The sequence below is a fragment of the Salvia hispanica genome, chromosome 6 (assembly GCF_023119035.1).
Source record: "Salvia hispanica cultivar TCC Black 2014 chromosome 6, UniMelb_Shisp_WGS_1.0, whole genome shotgun sequence".
NCBI lineage: Eukaryota > Viridiplantae > Streptophyta > Magnoliopsida > Lamiales > Lamiaceae > Salvia > Salvia hispanica.
In genome coordinates this window covers 47,915,450-47,934,960 of record NC_062970.1, presented here as the reverse complement: position 1 = coordinate 47,934,960, position 19,511 = coordinate 47,915,450, and the positions used below count along the sequence as shown (strand labels likewise).

The 19,511-nt window shown below is 38.7% G+C and overlaps 3 protein-coding genes across 5 annotated transcripts; 2 read left to right on the top strand and 1 right to left on the bottom strand.

Annotated features, from left to right (window-relative positions):
* On the top strand, positions 1–5,063 carry LOC125193515 (disease resistance protein RPP8-like). Of its 3 annotated transcripts, none has more exons than XM_048091330.1 (5): positions 1–89; positions 1,565–1,665; positions 2,137–2,888; positions 2,976–4,745; positions 4,835–5,063. In XM_048091330.1, exons 3-4 carry the CDS (start codon positions 2,144–2,146, stop codon positions 4,739–4,741), a joined length of 2,511 nt encoding a protein of 836 aa, XP_047947287.1. In that variant the 5' UTR covers positions 1–89; positions 1,565–1,665; positions 2,137–2,143; the 3' UTR covers positions 4,742–4,745; positions 4,835–5,063. The 3 variants fall into 3 exon arrangements, with proteins under 3 accessions (XP_047947287.1, XP_047947286.1, XP_047947285.1); XM_048091329.1 differs by having other exon boundaries at positions 1,565–1,681; positions 4,838–5,063; XM_048091328.1 differs by having other exon boundaries at positions 1,565–1,681.
* Positions 5,064–8,127: 3,064 nt separating this feature from the next.
* On the bottom strand, positions 8,128–11,843 carry LOC125195619 (putative late blight resistance protein homolog R1B-16). Its single transcript, XM_048093752.1, has 4 exons — positions 10,582–11,843; positions 9,371–9,956; positions 8,261–9,029; positions 8,128–8,196 (listed from the first exon to the last, which is right to left on the bottom strand). The coding sequence occupies exons 1-4, from the start codon at positions 11,684–11,686 to the stop codon at positions 8,128–8,130; spliced, it is 2,529 nt and encodes an 842-aa protein (XP_047949709.1). The 5' UTR covers positions 11,687–11,843.
* A 3,150-nt stretch (positions 11,844–14,993) lies between these two features.
* LOC125193562 (putative late blight resistance protein homolog R1A-3) lies at positions 14,994–19,373 on the top strand. The gene is made up of 3 exons (XM_048091385.1): positions 14,994–15,418; positions 16,694–18,922; positions 19,005–19,373. The coding sequence occupies exons 1-2, from the start codon at positions 15,002–15,004 to the stop codon at positions 18,896–18,898; spliced, it is 2,622 nt and encodes an 873-aa protein (XP_047947342.1). The 5' UTR covers positions 14,994–15,001; the 3' UTR covers positions 18,899–18,922; positions 19,005–19,373.
* Positions 19,374–19,511: the final 138 nt, after the last annotated feature.

The following is a 19,511-nucleotide window of genomic DNA, read 5'->3' as shown; positions in this document are numbered from 1 at the left end:
AAAAAAAAAATGGCAATGATAAGGAAATGAGTTGAATCGGAAAATCAAATCCACAGCGGCAAAGAAAAGAAGATTTAAGACAAAAAAAGGTACTATGTTCCTTTCTTTAAGTACTTTCAAATTCACATGATTATGATGTTTTGTATAGATTTTTATAGTACTAGGCTTCATAAAATTTATGCAATCCATTAAAGATTAAAAGTTTCCAATTTATCTAACTACAAGAAAATTGTTTGCTGTCAAGTTAGAGCATAAAAATCTTAATCAGAATTAGAAGATATGTTTTATGGATTATTGTGTTAAATCATATTGGTCTGACTTATTATTACGATGTTATGTTAATTACTAGTACATTTAGAATTTATTTGAAATTGAAAGTAACATGGATCCAGATAGGCCTGACGAAGCGGTTCTCGGTTATTGGTTATTAAGTTTAAGCTAATCTCGGTTCCGGTACTAACCGAGAACCGAAAGGTTAGAACCGAATAACCGTTATTTTCTAAATATTTAATTTTTATATATAAATTTTATTTTTATTATTATTGTTTTAGAAAAGTAAAAATTAGTTTGATGCATGATGTAGGTTTATATTGGTTTTGGACTTAGTTTTGTATATTTTGTTGGAATTTTGGTTTTTGATGATGGAATGGAATCATGGTTTTTGTCCTTTTGATTTCACGACTTATTACTTAAAGTATTATATTGCATTTGAGTTCGGTTCCTTCGTTGGAACCGAAGACCGAACCTATCGGTTCCTTGAGGAACCGACCGACAAATGGTTCGGTTTTGGTTCTGGATTTCGGAAAAAATGGGAGTCGGTTAACCGACTAATCGGTTCGGTCGGAACCGAACCGACCGAATTCCCACCCCTAGATCCAGATCTAAATATATTTGTAGACTCTGCCAATCTTATGAATCTGGATCTGAATTTGACAGTATAGTTTTGGATCCGAATCGGACCCTACTGGGGTATGGGTGGGTTAGGGGGAGCTTGAGCACTTCAACAAAAAAATTAATTTTAAATAGTAGTAGTAGTTTTAGAGTTTATCTTGTGCTTCTTAGGGTTAATATAATATTGTATCCATCTGACTATTTAGAAAAGATTTAAGTCCAAAATTGGTCCTTAATATTTGTTTGAAAAATCCGACATATCAAGTGAGATAACTTATGGTCTTATAATATATTTTGGTCCATATTTATCAGTTGACAAGATTAGTAACTTAATTGCATTTTAATTAAAAGGAGACGTCTGTCCCTTTATATTTTTTTTCTTTAATAGGAGTATTTGTGCTTTTTAATAATTTATGTATTTCTGAACTTTTATAATTAGAATGACATTTTACTCTTCTGTGCTTGATAGTCAATTTTTTGACCGTGTTAATACATATAGATCAAAACATACTACTACTACTTATTTAGTCCACAATAGCATGTGGCTGAAACAACTGGTTTCCTTTCACATGGCTTATATTATTATAATTGCCAGCTAAACTAGTAATATTTTTATTCTCACCATTTGATTCCCAATCAATTTGACCATTAAGTGTATGAATTTGTTGTTCAGAATCACTTCCAACTCTTGAAGATTTTTCACACTTGCCGGTGAAGATAAGGAAAGGAGTTGGATGGGAAAATCGAACGCACACACAGACAAAAGATAAGAAGGTATAACTACAAAAAGGTAGCAACTTTTTTCTTTGAAAAATTTCATAATGAACATGATTATGTTGTTTAGTATAGACTTTTGAAATCATTGGCTTTAAAAATTTATGCAATCCAAATGAAAGGTGAATAGTTTCCAATTTATGTACTGCAAGAAAGTTGTAGGTGTTGTCAAGTTAGAGCTTTGGTGAAATGTGTTAAGAAGATTTACTAACTTCAATAGCATAGAAAATCTTAATTAAAATTGTCAAAAGATTATGGTAGTATTTCAATATTGATCTGAATGATTATTATGGTGTTATGTGGATTTCAGAAAATAGAATAATATGAATCTGGATCTAAATCATAGTAGTATTGTTTTAGACCCTACAGATCTAGACTTAATCTGGACCCTAGTGCACACAATGATATTAAGTACTCCTTCTGTCGATTTGTTAGCTGAGTCGTATTCATTTTTGAGTTGTCTCACTGTAGCTGTAACATGTTGGAGGACATCATCTTAGAGGCCATACAGAAAATAGAACTTTTTCTGGTCGGCACTCCGACTAGTGACATTACTGATGACAAGGGGGTCCTGGAAGCGGCACTGAATGAGCTGAGAACGATGCTGGATTTGTTGAGAGGGAAAGAATCGGGAGAGAGAAGCAGGCTAAATTATTTGCTAGCTGACTACACCGAGTTTGTTCAACGTATAATACTCAGGGCAGTTGATATTGGCACAGAATTTAAAACCCGTGACCTGTCTGTTATACTATACTTACTGATGAAGACAAGAGAGCGCGTGATGGAGTTTGGAAATGGTGAGCCGCAAAGTGTTGGAGAAGAATTAGGCGTGGTGGTGGGCTTGGAGAAAGACGTGCAGCAGCTCGTTGGTAGATTAATTCTTGACGAGAGACCGGAAATCTTGAGTTTGTGTATCAAAGGCATGCTTGGTGCGGGAAAGACAACTCTCGCCAAACAAGTATACAACCATCCGGCTATCGTTGAGAAATTCAAGCACCATGCTTGGGTAAACATGTCTTGTGACACGAGTGTGCATGAGGTGCTTGTGGAACTCATACACCAGTTGGCGGAACTTGATGCGCCCAAGGAAATGGACAATCCGAGTCTTCGACGAATGCTTTGCCAAAACATGGATGGAAAGCCATGTTTTATAGTCCTCGACAACATGCCAAAAGAATTATATCATGTTTGTATCTTTATGGAGGATCAGCTAACAGTAACAGGTGTATATTATCTTCTTTTGTATTGATCAGCTAACAGGATCCAATTTATTTGAGTGTTTCTAATATTATTATATGGTATATAATCAGGTGGATCTAGGTTGTTGATCACCAGTAGGCATCAGATTCTTGGAGAGGTCTATACTACGAACGAGATTAAACCTTTGGATTCGGAAAAGAGCTGGCAATTGTTTTCAAAAACATTTGATAAATGTACAGGTGTTGAAAACATATTCTCAAATGACATGAAGAGGAAAGGGAAAGAGATGTTGGCAAAATGTTGGGGTTTGCCGCTAGCTATAATAAATGTTGCAAGGCAGAAAGCAAAGCAAAGACTTTCAGGGATTGAATGGGAAAAACTTTTTGATTCAGTTGATTTGAGTGAATCATTGAAGTTATTGGAACCCATGTATGATAACTTGGATGAAGAACTGAAGGCATGTTTCTTGCATATGTTCTTTTTTAAGGAAAATGCAATCATGAGACAAGAAAAGTTGGAACACATTTGGGCTATAAATGGTGTAAGCCTAGAAAGATCTGTACCATATCGTATCAGTGCAGAGGCAAGAGACATGTCAGTATCATGTGTACACGAATTAGTCACTGAATCCATTACTGAAATTGTGCATGATTTCCGATATAAGGTTGAAGTAAAAAGGTGTCGCATGAATCCTTTACTACACATGCTATCCATCAAAATAGCAGAGGAGGAACTGGGGCTTGAGATATTGAGGAATAACGCAAATGATCGATTCTCTCAGAATCCTCGTCATCGTGTTATCCATTGTGGGAGAGAAAAATTTAATCACTTCCAGAATCAAGGCAAAAATCTTGTATCTCTCATCTTTCATGGAGGTGGGAGATACTTGGACGATGCCAGCATGTCTTATTGGAGGAGTTTTGAACTCCTTAGTATACTCGACATGGAAGATTTTGGGGTGAAATCTGTATCAGAAACTATCGGCACATTGATTGGGTTAAGGTATTTGGGATTGAGAAACAACTACATACAAGAGATCCCACACTCGTTTGGGGGCTTGAAAAAGCTTGAGGTTTTTGATATAGTGCTAAACTTTATGGTGGAGGTGCCGGATATTATCAACGAAATGGGCAGCCTTCGTCATCTCTACATGTCAGATGTGATTTGCTGTGAGCCTTTGAATGTAGATGCGCTACATAATCTCAAGACCCTAACCTACATTTCGATTTATGATTTGATGTATGAGGTCTCGAGGTTGGAGAAGATGACAAGTCTCCGTAAATTGGGCATTGAAGAAGTTGATGAAAACTCAGACGTAAGCAAACTCTTTGCATCACTGGCTAGGTTGAGTAAGTATGAATGTCTTATCTTGAGAGGGTTTCGTTTCAATATTATGCCATGTTTGGACGAGATCGGTGTTCTAGATAAACTCATAAAACTGAGACTCGATGGACGCCTAACTAGGCTACCGAGTGCCATTAAATGTCTTGGAGGTCTTACTTACTTGGTCTTAGTTAATACTTGTCTTGAGGAAGATCCGATGCCCGTATTAAAGTCTATACGGTATCTACAAGTTATCAAACTGCGTAATGCATACACCGGTCGAAAAATGACGATTGGGCCGAACTACATAGGTTGTCTCAAAGTCCTGCGCATCAACGAGTTGTGGAATTTGAGAGATATTCAGGTTGAATATCTTGCGTGTCTGGAAGAACTAGAAATTAAGAATTGTCCACTCATTAAGACCCTTCCGGATGATAATAAGTCGTTATCGGGTTTAAAGAAGTTAAAGATGGTAACAACCAAAGACATTGCAACAAAGATCAGAAAGTTGGACTTCATCTCCAAAATAGCAAAAGTGGATATTAGTCCATAATTTTGTAAGTTGATATACTTTTATCTTTCCCTTTATCACCTTTGTTATTATGCGTTTGTAATTAACTTTCTTTACATTCTTCACCTTTTGAAGCAGCATCAAACGAGGCAAGCATCACCTACTGCAGGTTTTATCTGAATTATTTTTCTCAATTTTATTTAATTAATGTAATCGAGTCGAGCATGAAGTATAAGCTCAATTCTAGGTTTTCTTTGACGGTTCTTTCCTGGAATGTAAAAAAGAGTCGAACCGCATATGTGTACATATTTATGATAGGGCTATTGTATTCCATTATCAAACTATATGCAATTTACTTTCTTTTTAGTCTCTTCCAGCTAACTATATGCTTATGTTCTACAATATGGGGTAAAAAAGTCAAACTGATTCTTAAACCTCTTTCACGTTCATGTCACGGCGAAGTACTGCAGCAAAATCTGATCCAATTTATCGTGTTAACGATGTGATATATACTGAAAAAGGAGTTTGCATTTGTCACGCCCACGTTAAAGCAATAAAATCTAGAGTAGTAATTTCAATCTTTACCACGATATTAAGCTATAAAACAAAATTGAAGATAAGTTTGGTTTGATTTTTGTAAAAACAATTAAACATAAACAAACTAAAAGCACGCAACCAAAGATGAGTTTCAAATAAGAGAACAAGGTAGAGCCTTGGATCCAACTACAACGAACACAATGCGAACAATTCAACAACTTCGATTACCCAATTGAAGTCTCTAAGATTACTAGGAAAGCCGCTAGTCTAGGCTAAGCCCTCTCTCGAGTGCACTCAACCCGTTGATTAACCATTAATATTGAAGTCTCATTCTAATACTTCACAATTAACTCCTTAAAACAAAAGGCTCAAGCCCTCACTCTAGACTTCCTTCTCTCGAATGCCCGATGTAAAAATGCCCAACTTGGCGTTTTGCTTGGGGCGCCAAAAACGTGTCCAACGACCGGGTCCAGTGGAAATGACCGGTTTGATGGTGAAAACGCCCGGGCTTCTTCAGTCAAACGCCCGACATGGCTATTTTCGAGCCGTTTTACGTCCGTTTCCACCTGCTGTGACTACAAAAACTCGACAAACTCATCAAAACACTAACATAGGAGATAATGGATGAAAACTCATGTAGTGTGCTACAAAACACTAGAATATGCACTTTCAAACATCCAAAACACTTGCAAAACTACGAGTTTATTAGGAGGCCTTTGTGTGGAAATCGGAGGCAGAGGCAGCTTTTGCGGGATTGAAGATAGCAATGACTTCGGCTCTGGTGCTTGGTCTGCCCAATTTTAAGCTTCAATTTTGTGTGGAAACGGACGCATCTGACGTGGGGATTGGCACTATGCTCTAACAGGATAAGAGCATCCGCAGCGCTGGCTCATTTCCAGCTCGGTCTCGTCTCGACAAGACGAGACAACATCGAGCCAGTGATGCGGCCACTCCGTCTCGTCCCGTAACCCTCCACCGAGAGCATGTTGGCGAGCTGGCTCGCCATGCACGTTGGCCACGTGGCGAGCTCCCGCCAGCCCGCGAGTGACCGTCGCTTATATCCGTTCAAAATATGTTTTTTTTTAAAAAATATTCCAAAAAAATTGAAAAAAATTAAAATCCCCAAAAATACTAGCCGTTTATAGCCGTTTTTTTTTTTCCAATTTGGGCAAAATTTGGCAACCGTTAAACGATCACCACATCACTTTCCATGATTATGCGGATTTCAATAAATTGTAATATTAGGATTTCAATTATGTATTTTTTGTATTTTTGGATGTTGTAATTTTTGTGGTTTTTAATGATTTTATGAAGTATTAGTATTAATTTAATATTTCAATGAAATATTAATTGAATTTGTTGGAAATAAAATAAAAAATGAAATTAAATGAATAGTTAAGGGATGAGATGGTTAAGAGATGGAGGGTTGCATATGTTGTCACTTAGTTAAGAGATGGGATAAAAAGTGTAGTGGGGCCCATGAATAGTTAATGGATGTGGATGGCCTAATCACCCCATTGCATTTTTCAGCAAGAAGCTTGGGCCTCGTCGGCGAGTGGCCTCGACCTATCATAAGGAGTTGTATGCAATAGTAGAGGCAGTTCAAATGTGGAGACAGTATTTATTAGGCAGGGAATTCATTATTCGCCAGTGATCAGAAGAGTTTGAAGGAACTCCTGCAATAGGTTGTGCAGACACCGGACCAACAGCTTTACGTCATAAAGCTGATGGGGTACAAGTTTAAAATCGAGTATAAGCGAGGCAGTACGAATAAAGCGGCAGACGCTTTATCCCGGAGAGAAGAGCCTGATGATGTACCACCGATCCCAGGAGCAGCGGCTGTACCAGCATCGGCTGACACGTCCGGCGAGCTCGACAGCGTGGACGCGCATGCTCTTATCGTTGTGGCACGCCCAATGCCGCTGGTACTGCAGCTGTTACGTGACGTGGTAACTACCCTCCCGCACCTGATCAAGCTCGCGGCAAAAATTATAGCCGGGGAGGCGCCGCAGCATCTGATAGTGGCGGATGGTCTCATTTACTATAATCGGCGAGTTCTAGTTAGCCCACAGTCAGCAGCAGCTAGACGCCAGCTCTTGGAGGAACACAAGTGCTCTCCTTTGGCGGGTCACCCGGGACATGAACGGACGTTTCGTCCCCTGGCAGCGTGTTTCTTTTGGCCGAAGATGCGGAAGGATGTTTAGCGATTTGTTGATGAGTGCATTGTGTGTCAATCCACTAAGTATTCGACCCAAAAGCCAGCGGGTCTTCTGCAGCCATTGCCAGTTCCATCGCAGGTATGAGTGTATGTTTCGATGGATTTCATTACTGGGCTGCCCCAATCTCCCTGGTACACTACTATTATGGTGGTGGTGGATCGATTATCCAAATATGCACATTTTTCCCCACTGCCACCTCATTTCGATGCCATGCGCGTGGCTCAGTTATTTGTGAATGTGGTAGTTCGTCATGGATTTCCTAAGATGTTGGTTTCGGACAGAGACTCGGTTTTCTTGAATGCAGTTTGGGAGGAGATTATGCGGTTGAGTGGCACTAAACTTCATTTCACGACCGCCTATCATCCTCAATCCGATGGTCAGACGGAGGTACGAAATAGGGGCCTTGAACAGTATTTTGGGCTTCCACTGCAGATCAAAGTGGTCAAAATTTCTTCCGTAGGCGGAGTTGGCCCTTAATTGTTTTCATCATTCGGGTTTGGGAATGTCGCCGTACAAGGCGCTCTAAGGGAGAGAACCCCCACCGTTGGTGGCGGCCCCGCCATCGGCGATGACTCTTCCTCTTGTTGCTGATCTTATTCGCCAACGGAGCGAGTTATCGGTTGTGTTCCGAAGAAATCTTTCAATGTGCATAACAGCGGATGACCGTAGTGGCTAACAGGGACTGTGTGGTTTGGTTAAAGCTTCAGCCCTATCATCAGCATTCTGTAGCGAGACCCCAATCTGCCAAGTTAGCAAAACGTTAATTTATGACACAGTTGAGAAGAGGTTCGTTCGTGCGATCAACCTCAATCAGTTTAAGTGGCAATATGAACCCAATTTCTTCCGGTATATACTTGAGCTCATCGCAACGATTGAGCAATAGGCGCTTCAGTGCTGGGAAGTGGCTTTTTTCAGTATCCCACAACTTTAAATCTGATTTATCAATTAGCAAATATTCCAGTGCAACAAACATCTCAACGTCCTCTGAATTGCTTTCGTCTATGGTGCTCCACGCACCGCCTTCAAAGGCATGACCCCTCAGTTTGAGCACTTGAAGCTTAGGCAGAGCAGCTATAGCCTCCATATATTCCCAAGGGAATCGCCAGCCGCTCAAGGTTAACTTCTTCAGCGACTCCGGGAAAACAGGCTTAGCTTTCTTTTCAAGAAGAGAGCCTTTCTTCACAACTAGTGTCAGCTTCTCAAGTTGAGTCAGGAGAAGAAGATTGTGGAGCTGATAGTCTTCATTTGGGTATTTGTCTCCAAAATAAGTGATCGCCAATTTCTTCAAATTGTAAAGTAATCCCATCATCTGTTCTGTACATATCAGCTTCTTCACCACATTCAGTGTGAGCAGCTCCTTCAGAGTAGAAGCTGCTCCTTCTTGATTTGGCAGAAGATCGAAAAAGGAGACGAGATGCGTCAGAAGTGGCAACATCCAAATCTCCAGTGGAAGATACACCTCATCGTTTGTGTGTTTCCTCAATCTCTTTGTGGGACGAACAATCAAAGTACGGAGATTTTGAAGCCTTGATATGGCGTACGGAACCTCCATCGGACACCCGAAAGCAAGGTACCTGTTACATACCAATCAAACATAAGTACTCAATATGTTAAAAAACAAAGTTCAACTAGAGCATATTTGGTAGGGAAGATAACTCATCTATGTTTGGAATTCTCCCTACCAGACATGTTATTACTAGTTGCTTTTTCACAACCGATGTGGGACATAAGAGCCCTTAACAATCAACCCACGACTAGTTCATTTGCCAAGCCACTACTCCTAGTCTTGTTGGGCCTCTCAATGTAAGCACCAGACAAAACAAGAGAACTCATCCTAATGCTAATCATTTAATCTTTAAACTCACACTAATTTCCTTCGCAACTAATGTGGGATATTGGAGTCTGTAAACAGTACCTCAAATGAAAGAGCTCGAACACAGGAGCTGGGAGCGAGTATGCCTTGGTATCCACCACATCCAGCACCCTCAGCAACTTGAACTTTCGAAGTCCACTTAGAGAGCTCTCGCTAGGCTGGAAGCTCAAACAAGAGCGCAGCGTTGAGGCGTAATTTTTAGCAACGGACGTTAAATCTGTATGGCCAATACTCTGGCGCCGCTCGTAGTTCTCATCTAGAGCCCGTGATTTGGCCATTTCGCGTACCATATCATGTATGTTGCAGCTTTTGATTTTTCCATTGGACTTGGAGATCGTGTTCGAAGACATATTTCTCTTCACAATATTATTCAACTTCCCTTCAGCCTCCATTTCATCTCCAACGAATCCTTCAGCTACCCATTGCTTGAGAAGCTTCGAGGTCCTGATCTCATGATCTTCTGGAAAAGCACCCATGTGTAAGAAACATGGCCTCAAATCAGTAGGTAAATATGTATAACTCAAAGCGATTCTCTTTCCAAACTCATTTTTCTTCTCATCAGCATACTTTACATCTGCCTCAATTTCCCCCCATTTATCTGTATTCTCTTCCGCACTTGATAAGATACCTGAAAGATTTATAGATTTGATTGGGATCATTTATAAGAGTTTGAATCATTTATTATTTAATTCTTAAGCTTTTTGTTAATCTATTGTGTAGTTTATTTTCCTATTGCAGCAGAATAAGTTATGTTCAAGTTACTACGGATTGGATTAACATGCATATCCATGATTTGATCAGATACGGGCTGTAACAAATCACATAACAATTATATTCACTGCATATATCACTACGAAATAGTGACAGATTATTCCGTCACTAAAGCGAAGCAGTCATCTACGTTTCCTGTCATTTGGTGGGATTAGTAGGTTTAGTGACGGAGAAATTCGTCACTAATATTTTTTAATGACAAGTTTTTTAATGACAGACCCGCCAAACTTACTATGTCACCAAAAAACTTGTCATTAAAAAATACAAGTGACGGATTTTTCCGTCACTAAAGCAATTAATCCCACCAATGAAAGAAAACATAGATGAGTGCTTCGCTTTAGTGACAGAATAATCTGTATTTATTAGTGACTGACGCTTTTTCCGTCACTAGTTGTTGAGCTAGCAGGCGCCGTCACTAATTTTCGTCACTATCTAGCTTTTTTTTTAGTGTATATGATGATGACATGAATTCCGAACAATACCTGCAATAAGCACAATTGCAAGGGGCAATCCTCCGCAGCTGTCTGCAACTTGCTTCGCGATCTTTTCCATCTTAGGTGCAAGATCTTTTTCCGGAAATACCTTTTGCTTGAGCAGAGTCCAACTTTTGTCATCATCCATGAGTTCCATCTTGTGAAGAGAAGCGGAAGGACTGACATTTGTTGCCACAGTCTCATCCCTTGTGGTTATCACAATCCGACTCCCGTCACACTTGTTGGCGTCGCCAAATGCCTTGTGTATGTCGTACCACGCCTTTTCACTCCATAGATCATCCACCACAATCAGGTACTTCTTCAACGACGTGATCCGGTGCAAATGTTGTTCCGTTGTCTCATTTTCTTTCAGAAGCTCCTTCGGGACTTGTCCCTTTAATTTAAATAAGAGATCTTCAAAAATATTTTCTGTTTTATAATTTTGGGAAACAACAATCCAAGCGCGAACAGGAAAGTTTTCGACAACTTTATAATCCTCGTAAACAGTTCTCGCTAGAGTTGTCTTCCCAATACCGCCCATCCCCGTGATCGGGATTATGTGGCGTGGGGACCCTGGATCTCCGCAGAGCAGACCTCTTATTTCCTCCACACGCTCCTCGAGACCAACTGGGACGGTTTCAAAACTGGGCGTGTCAACCTGGGAGGACGACGAGCTCGTGGTCCCCAGTTGCATCGCTGGACGGCCTCTGTGCTCCTTCGCTTTCTGCTCCATGATCTCAGCAATCTCCTCAGCGATGGGGGTTATGTCCTCCATCACTATTTTCAGCTCACGGAAATCGTGCAGAATTTCTTCTGCACGAGTAAGTGTTCGTCCGACAGCGGCCTGCCTGTCGGACTTGAGCTGCGACCGGATGCGCTCGTACATGAAATGCTCCAGCGCATCTTCTACTTGATTTGCGGCGTCCCTGATTTTTATTTCAAAGATCTCTGCTTCCTTTTGATACATTCCGAGGAACTGTCTGAACAGTGTGATCTGATCAAGGAGTTGTTGAATTCGTTCCTTTCCGTCATCAGAAACAGGGAACTTTTGACTATCGAGATTCAGGATTCGGTTTATTGTTTGGATAAGTGAATGGGTAACAGCATAAGCCATTTCTTGCAGAAATATGAGTAGGTAAACAAGAATTGATCAAGGAAAATATTTGGTTGAAGAATGTGGATTGTTGGGTTTTTAGTAACGGAGAGTGAAAAAGATCTGAAAATGAAGAAACTATTTGGATTGCAGTATACTTGCCAAAATAGAAAAATAACTCTATTGACATGAAACGGGAGTACTGAATTTGTTAATACCCATTTTGGAAGTTAAAAGAAAAATTTGATAAATAAATAAAATAATGATAACATCGACAAAGTAAGAATGATGCTCACGGATTATATTCATGTAAATTATGTAGGAGTAGAACTTTGAGTGATTCTGATAAGGATCATATAACTTTCATATCTAACTACCTTCCCCACTAATACACACAATTTATTTGTTTAATATCTAACTACCTTCCCCACTAATACACACAATTTATTTGTTTAATATCTAACTACCTTTCCCACTAATACACACAATTTATTTGATTTTATTTGCATATGCTTATTCAATTATGTAAGAATGCTTTGTATAAATTAGTTGAGCATGCAATTTACTATATTGGATTTAATTGTGGTAGGTACTAATTCAAACTACCCTTCTGATGGTGACTGACAAATTAATTCAAACTTATTTCGATGAAAAGGACTTTAGGCTTTTAAAACATTTCCTCCTCAATAAGTATGAATTATAATTTGATATGTTAATTTCCTATCGTAATCTTATACATGTTGACGTTATATGAATCATCTGACTTCACGCATTCGTATTCAATAGTAAGCTAACATTTAACCATTTGCAGTTGAATATCGCATATCTATAGATTGATAATGATTTATTTTGTGGGATTAGTTGGCCTCTCATTATAGAGAACCAAACAAAAAAGCCAAGATATTTTCATGTCAACTGAAGCTTAATTACCACTACAAAAACAAAAAACGCAAATTAGTGCAGCAGCGGAAATTTCAAGAAGTAGTGACGGATAAGGGACTGTAAAGCCTCCGTTACTAATTGGTGTCAGAATAGTTAGTCACTAATGCAAATTTACCATAGTGGCCTCCTTAGATTTCCGTCATTTTAATTAGTGACGGATTCACCCGTCGCTTATTTTTTATACTGACAACAAGCTTTGTGTTGACGGATCTGCTGGTACCTAATCTGTCCCTAAATCCGTTATGTACCTAAATTTTGTGGATTAGTGACGGAATTATCCGTCACTAAATTGCGAGTTTTTGGTAGTGGCTAATTCAAATGTTTGTAATATGAGACAAACGTTACGTTACATACCTTGTATATATAAGCACTGTTCTTGTTTAATCAACGTTATATTTAAAGTTTCTGTATTATCAATTTGAATTAATTCTAACATTTTAAAATTATTATTGACAGCACTAACTTCACAAATAATATAAAAGTAAAATTAAAACTGAATTTGTTAGTACCCATTTTGGAAGTTATAGAAAAATTTGATAAATCGAGTTTTGCCTATTTATGTAGTACTCCCTCCGTCCGCTTTAGAAGTCCCGGCCGATCAATTTTGAGTGTCCCGCTTTAGGAGTCCCGGTTGAGATAAATTAATAAAAAAATGCCTACAAAGTGTTAAAAGTGGGTCCCAACATCCACTACAACTAATAAAAAAGTGTTAAAAATGGGTCCCAACATCTACTGCAATATTTATTTATTATACACTCAAACACTTTTTTCTTAAAACATGTATCCGACTCAACCGGAACTCCTAAAGCGAGACGGAGGGAGTAACTTACAAATTGGTGACGCCAATAAAGGTTGTTAAAGTATTAAAATCAAATTAAATATATAAAATTAAAATTAATAATGATAACATCGACTAACTTCCCCACTAATAAAAATAAAATAAAGTAAGAATGATGCTCACGGATTATATTCATGTAAAAAATTATGTAGGAGTAGAACTTTGAGTGATACGGATAAGGATCATATGACTTTGCGCTTTCATATCTAACTACCTTCCCCACTAATACACACAATTTATTTGTTTAATATCTAACTACCTTCTCGACTAATACACACAATTTATTTTATTTTATTTGCATGCTTATTCAATTATGGAACCATAGGTGACCATGTGCATCATATCACTTGCTATGATGCTAAGTTGCTTAGCATATAATTTACTCTATTGGATTTAAATTGTGGTAGGTACTAATTAATTTAAGGTTTGTGTAACTTAACATGTATTCAGCCACTTGCGGATGAGTATTAAATCTGTAAACTATTTAATCTCGGAATCCTCGTGACTAAAAATTTAGTAGTCCGAATTAAATATGCGATCGAGAGCTTTCTGACTGTATATACATATCTACAAAATAAAAATTAATTCATGTGTTTTTTATATTTACCAAAAATGTATAACTAACTAAATGCAAAAATTTGGATACAATTTACGTATTACAGACGATAAACTCATTCTTATTTTATTTGAAAATCCATATTTCATTTCAAGAGTCCATGGGCCCCAATAAATTTTTAAAATTTTAGGGATATTTTAGCCGATTCATGTGAAAATTACTGTGTCGATCCTTCATTATTTCTCACTAGTTTTTTTTTTCCGTTTCTATACTTGCCGCACTTATTTTTACTTGTCACACTAAACCCTGCATTCTGCAAACTTATTTCGCCCACATTTTATTACTCCCACCGTCCCTAAAGTGTATAAACATTTGGTTCGACATGAGTTTTAAACTTTTAATGCATAATTGGAAAAGTAAAAGAGAGATAGAAATAAAATATTTTTTAAATATTGTTAGTAGAGAATAAGCCTCATTTCATTAGAGAGATGAGTTTACAAAATTAGAAATTTCATACTTTTTCATGTACGAGCTTTAATCCGATGGCCAACCGATATAAATCACTCCTTCGTCGATGATAAAATGACATGTTTTGCCACACCTGAAGACCATTTCCCAATTCATTCGAAAGAGCCAACATGCCCTCAAGGCATCACAAAGAATGCGAGCTAAGGATAGAGAAACCGATAGTCCGTGTATCTAATGTTAAAAATTATAATCCCCCTGTTTAGTTCTATTTTTTCCTAAAATTTGACTGTCCATAAAAAATAATCTCATTTATTTTTGTATTAAACTATGCATTTTTTTTTCTCTCTCTCAACCAATTTTTCATCAGTAAAGAACGTAGGGAGTTTTATTTTTTTACCCAAATTAACTAACCATAGTAACATGAACTTATATATAGGAGGGGAGAGCATTCCCAAGAAACTATCTCTATAAGGATATCAAGAGAAAAATAGAGAGAGATAGAAAAAAAAAAGAAAAAAAGAGAGAGAGAGAGATGGCGGACGCAGCAATAGAATTCCTGCTTAACAACCTCAAGGAGCAAGCGGTGTACCACATCAATCTAATCAACAACGCAGAAATAAACATCGAGAAGTTGAAGGAACATCTCGTCGTGTTCAAAGCCTTCCTCAAGGACACAGCGAAGAAGCGGGAAGGCGATCAAATAAAGGAGATGCGGAAGAAAATTTACAGTGCTGTCTATGATTGCGAAGATATCATTGATGCTTACATCTCAAGGTCCAAAGAGTCGGGGCGGAAGAATCGTTTTCTAGCGAAGTTCCTAGGTAATAGCACCAACAGTCTCCATAGCATTGGCAAGACAGTAGAGGCGATCAGCGGCCGGATCGAACAGTTGAGGAAAGAAATCGACCTCCCCAACGTCGAGAGAGACAAGGATGATAAACCACCTGAGGTTACCTTCTCTTTTCACATCTGAATACTCTAAATTGAATTTAATGTACACTACAAAAAATAGTGACGGAATTCAATAGCTCAACAACTAGTGACAGAATTAGTGACTGAAACGTGTCTGCCACTAATTAGTGATAGAGTACTCGGTCAATAATTAGTGATAGAGTACTCGGTCACTAATGCGAACAGTCGCTTATGATTTCTATCACAACAACTTTAGTGACGGGCACTAAAACTTTTTACTAACAAGTTTATTATTGACGGATCTGCCAAAACTTGATCTGTCACTAATCTATTATGTGAAGAAATTTCACTGTTTAGTGACGGATATTTCCGTCACTAATTGGCGATTTTTTTGTAGTGGTAGGAGCTATTTTGTCCAAATTGTGGAAATAAACTGCATATCAAATTTGAAGAAATTTTATGAGGACTATAACAAAATCTCAATGACACATGTTTTGATGCAAAAAACTGTTATTTGTATATATTCATAACGACATAGTACAATATAAGACTCTTCATTGCATTAGTATGATACATTAGGTCAATGTAGACTTAAGTGCACTAATATATTGCCTAAAAATATGTATATTTAAAAAAAAAAATTTGTATTCAATACAATTGCTAGTCAAACTAGTTTACCTTTCAATACCGTATTCGCATATATATATAATGAACACGGAATAACTTAGATCTACACCATCTATATGTTCATTTAATAGAGCACATTTGAGTTTAGTTTTGATATAAAATCCGGGTTCACTTTAACCCTACATTAGGGACCCATGAACTCTCTCAAACGGTAGAAATAAGCTGAATTTTATTTTGACTAAAGTCTAATTTCTGTTCCTTACATTTGTCCTAAAATTCATTTTGATCCTATACATTAAGTTTGTGACATTTTGATCCCTAACATATTGTTTTGGTCCAAAACAAACAATCTTTGTTAAAATTAACTGTCAAAATGTTTGATCAATTTAATAACTTAATTATAATTTAGGACTAAATGTCATAAAATTATAACAGGCTTTTTTGAATTTTTGGTTCTGTCGCTGCATCTAGGGAAAGAATTTTATAAACAAAAATGTCATAAAAGAGTTTTGTTCCATTTCTTCTTAATTCTTCTTCTTTTTCCTCATCTTCACATTCTTTGTAATTTCTTCTTCTTCTAAGTGGCATAATTATCTGAATTTTTTTTTCCTTAAAAATTAGAAAAAGCATTAATTCTTGGCATTTCTTCCTACATCTGGTTGAGCTCGTTAAACTTTTCAAACAGACTCGACCGCCAAGGAAGGACGGTAAAGTGGTGGGGTTTGCAGACGTGACAGAAAGCCTCATACGGCGTCTAACTGAAGAAACCGACGAATTTGATGTCATTTCTCTGACGGGTATGTTCGGACTGGGCAAGACGACGCTGGCATGGAAGGTTTTTAGCGATCCTACAATCATACTACGGTTCCCCACCCGCATATGGCTTTCTGTTTCACAACAATTCACAGAGAGAGAAATCTTTCTACGCATCCTCGAATATTTTATCCCAGTGGACGACACGCTACGCAACAAAAATCCCGATGAGTTAGCTGATATTGTTGCGGATTATCTCCGGGGAGGCAGCTCCCTGATAGTGATGGACGACGTGTGGACGGAAGATGATTGGGAGAAGCTTAAAAAGGCTCTGCCGTTGGAGGAAAGAAGAAGTAAAGTCTTGATCACCAGTCGCCATGAGAACGTGGGAGCGGTTGCTAGTATGCCAAGACCTTCTGTTGCGTTGCGTAAATTTACTAAGGATGAAAGCTGGGAGCTGTTCCGGTGGGAGGCGCTCCAGACGCTCTATTGCCCTCCCAAATTGGAAGACGTGGGGAAGAAAATTGCAGAAGATTGCGATGGATTGCCACTTGCGATAGTAGTCATAGGAGGCATCCTTTACGAGCCGGGAGACTCGGATGTGGATATAAGAAGAGAGAAGTGGCTGAAAGTGTCCGGGAATGTGACCTCCTATATCACGGAAGAACCCGCGGCACGCATGAAAAAATTCATATCTTTGAGTTATGTGAATCTTCCTGATCACTTGCGGCCTTGCTTTCTTTATCTGGGGTTGTTCCCGGAAGACTACGAGATTTCAGCCTCGAAATTGATCCGCATGTGGATTGCAGAAGGATTCATCCAACAGAAGGTTGCACATATTTCATTGGAGGAGGTTGGACAGGATTGTCTCAAGAATCTTATTAGTAGAAACTTAGTCAAAGCTCTCAAGTTTAGAGCTGATGATAGTGTTAAAACATGCCAGATTCATGATACGTTGCTCGAATTCTGCCGCGTTGAAGCCAGCAATGAAGATTTTCTCCAAGAGATCAAGCTCAACCAACAAGGGAAATGTGTGCCTCCAATCACTGATGTGTGCCGCCGTATTTCTATTCATTCTGATTGCGAGCGCTACATCTCATTGAAACCTTCCGCTCCTCGTGCCCGTTCATTTGTTTGTTTTTCAGAAAAACCCTACGCGCTGTCTGCGCAGGACAGCACAAAGATCATTAAAGCCTTCAAGTTTCTCAGAGTTTTCGATGTTCAACCCTTCAAATTCAACGAATTCGATTCTGAGCTCTACAATTTGATCCACATGAGGTACATTGCATTGTCCATCTCGTTTGCAATGCTTCCTTCGTATTTCGACAAGATGTGCAACATACAAACTCTTATCATCAACACCACATCTCGTACCCTTAAAGTTAAAGCCAACATATGGAATATGAATCACTTGAGGCTTTTCAAGACGAATGCCTCGGCTACCTTTACCCAACCCAAGTCCACTGACTGTGCAACTGAGCTCCAAACACTCGGCTTGATCTCAGTGGAAAGTTGCAAGGGACTTCATAAGAGTGCTCCCAATCTGAAGAAATTGGGCATCCGTGGGAAACTAGCCTTGCTTTTTGGCGAAGAGGGATCTTTTGATAGTTTGAGGAACATAAAACATCTTGGAAAGTTGAAACTGGTAAACGATGATTCACAAGCAACGGGCCTACTTAATTGCCTACCAAGAAGTGATCGATTCCCATCTGGACTTACGAGCCTCACACTGTGCTCGACTTTCCTCAAATGGGAAGAAATCTCTATTCTTGGATCACTTAAGAAGCTCGTGGTCCTCAAGTTGAAAGATCGTGCATTCATCAGAAACAGCTGGACGTCAGTTGGAGTTGAAAATTTTCCATCTCTTCAATTATTGCACATTGAAGGGACAAAATTAGCTTTCTGGGAGGCCGAATCCCATCACTACCCCAAGCTTAGAAGCCTTGTGCTCAAGGATTGTGACGATCTTCGCCAAATTCCAATTCATCTGGCTGAAATACAGAGATTCAAGATGTTGGAGTTGGTTACTTGCCCAGCTGCAGTTGGCGCTGCCAAGAAAATTGCTGCTGAAAAGAAAAAGATATATGGTGAAGGCTCTGGATTCAAGCTCTCCATCTTTCCTCCTCCAGCTGAATGATGAAGATTTGTTTATCTTTGCCAAGTGAGTTGTATTTCTAATTCTTCCTCCAACATAACCTTTTTTTATAATTTCATTTTAATTGATTGTCACTTGATTTTTGCAGCACATGTCACACATTTGCAATGTGGCTGGCTGCAGTAACTGCTGCACTTCATTTGTTATGTTGAATTATTTCCCTTCTTAGGTTTGTGTTGAATAAAAGCCGCATTTGATTCGGCTTGTATGTGAACTTGGAAAACAATTCTTTGTTGTGTTGAATTGGATCAAATTTCTTTGTTTACCATGTTAATTTGTTTGTGTTCATTGAGCACCTTTAGAACAGCCTATATGAGTATACTTTCTGCTTCATATAGAGGCTGTTGGCTAGTGATTTCGTCATGTAAAGCGCCTCCAACTTTGTCCAGATTCCGGGGGCATTCGTCTCCTTAGAGACTTCCCTCAACACCTTGTCCCCAAGATTTAAGATCAATATGTTGTACGCTTTAACCGATACATCCCTACGCTTGGCCACGTCTTTGGCATCAGGATCAGCTCCCTCCTTCCCCTTTGTGGGTGTCGACTCCAGAGCATCACCGAGACCTTGTTGTATCCTCATCGCATGCCTTTTGAT

Excerpts from the sequence above, each read along its gene's own strand:
- LOC125193515 (XM_048091330.1), top strand. The coding sequence starts at position 2,144 with ATGTTGGAGGACATCATCTTAGAGGCCATACAGAAAATAGAACTTTTT. Across the intron at positions 2,889-2,975 it reads GGATCAGCTAACAGTAACAG|GTGGATCTAGGTTGTTGATC; the intron begins GTGTATATTATC and ends GTATATAATCAG.
- LOC125193562 (XM_048091385.1), top strand. The coding sequence starts at position 15,002 with ATGGCGGACGCAGCAATAGAATTCCTGCTTAACAACCTCAAGGAGCAA. Across the intron at positions 15,419-16,693 it reads AGGATGATAAACCACCTGAG|ACTCGACCGCCAAGGAAGGA; the intron begins GTTACCTTCTCT and ends CTTTTCAAACAG.
- LOC125195619 (XM_048093752.1), bottom strand. The coding sequence starts at position 11,686 with ATGGCTTATGCTGTTACCCATTCACTTATCCAAACAATAAACCGAATC. Across the intron at positions 9,957-10,581 it reads TGCAATTGTGCTTATTGCAG|GTATCTTATCAAGTGCGGAA; the intron begins GTATTGTTCGGA and ends TAAATCTTTCAG. Across the intron at positions 8,197-8,260 it reads TGCCACTTAAACTGATTGAG|ATTGGGGTCTCGCTACAGAA; the intron begins GTTGATCGCACG and ends CTAACTTGGCAG.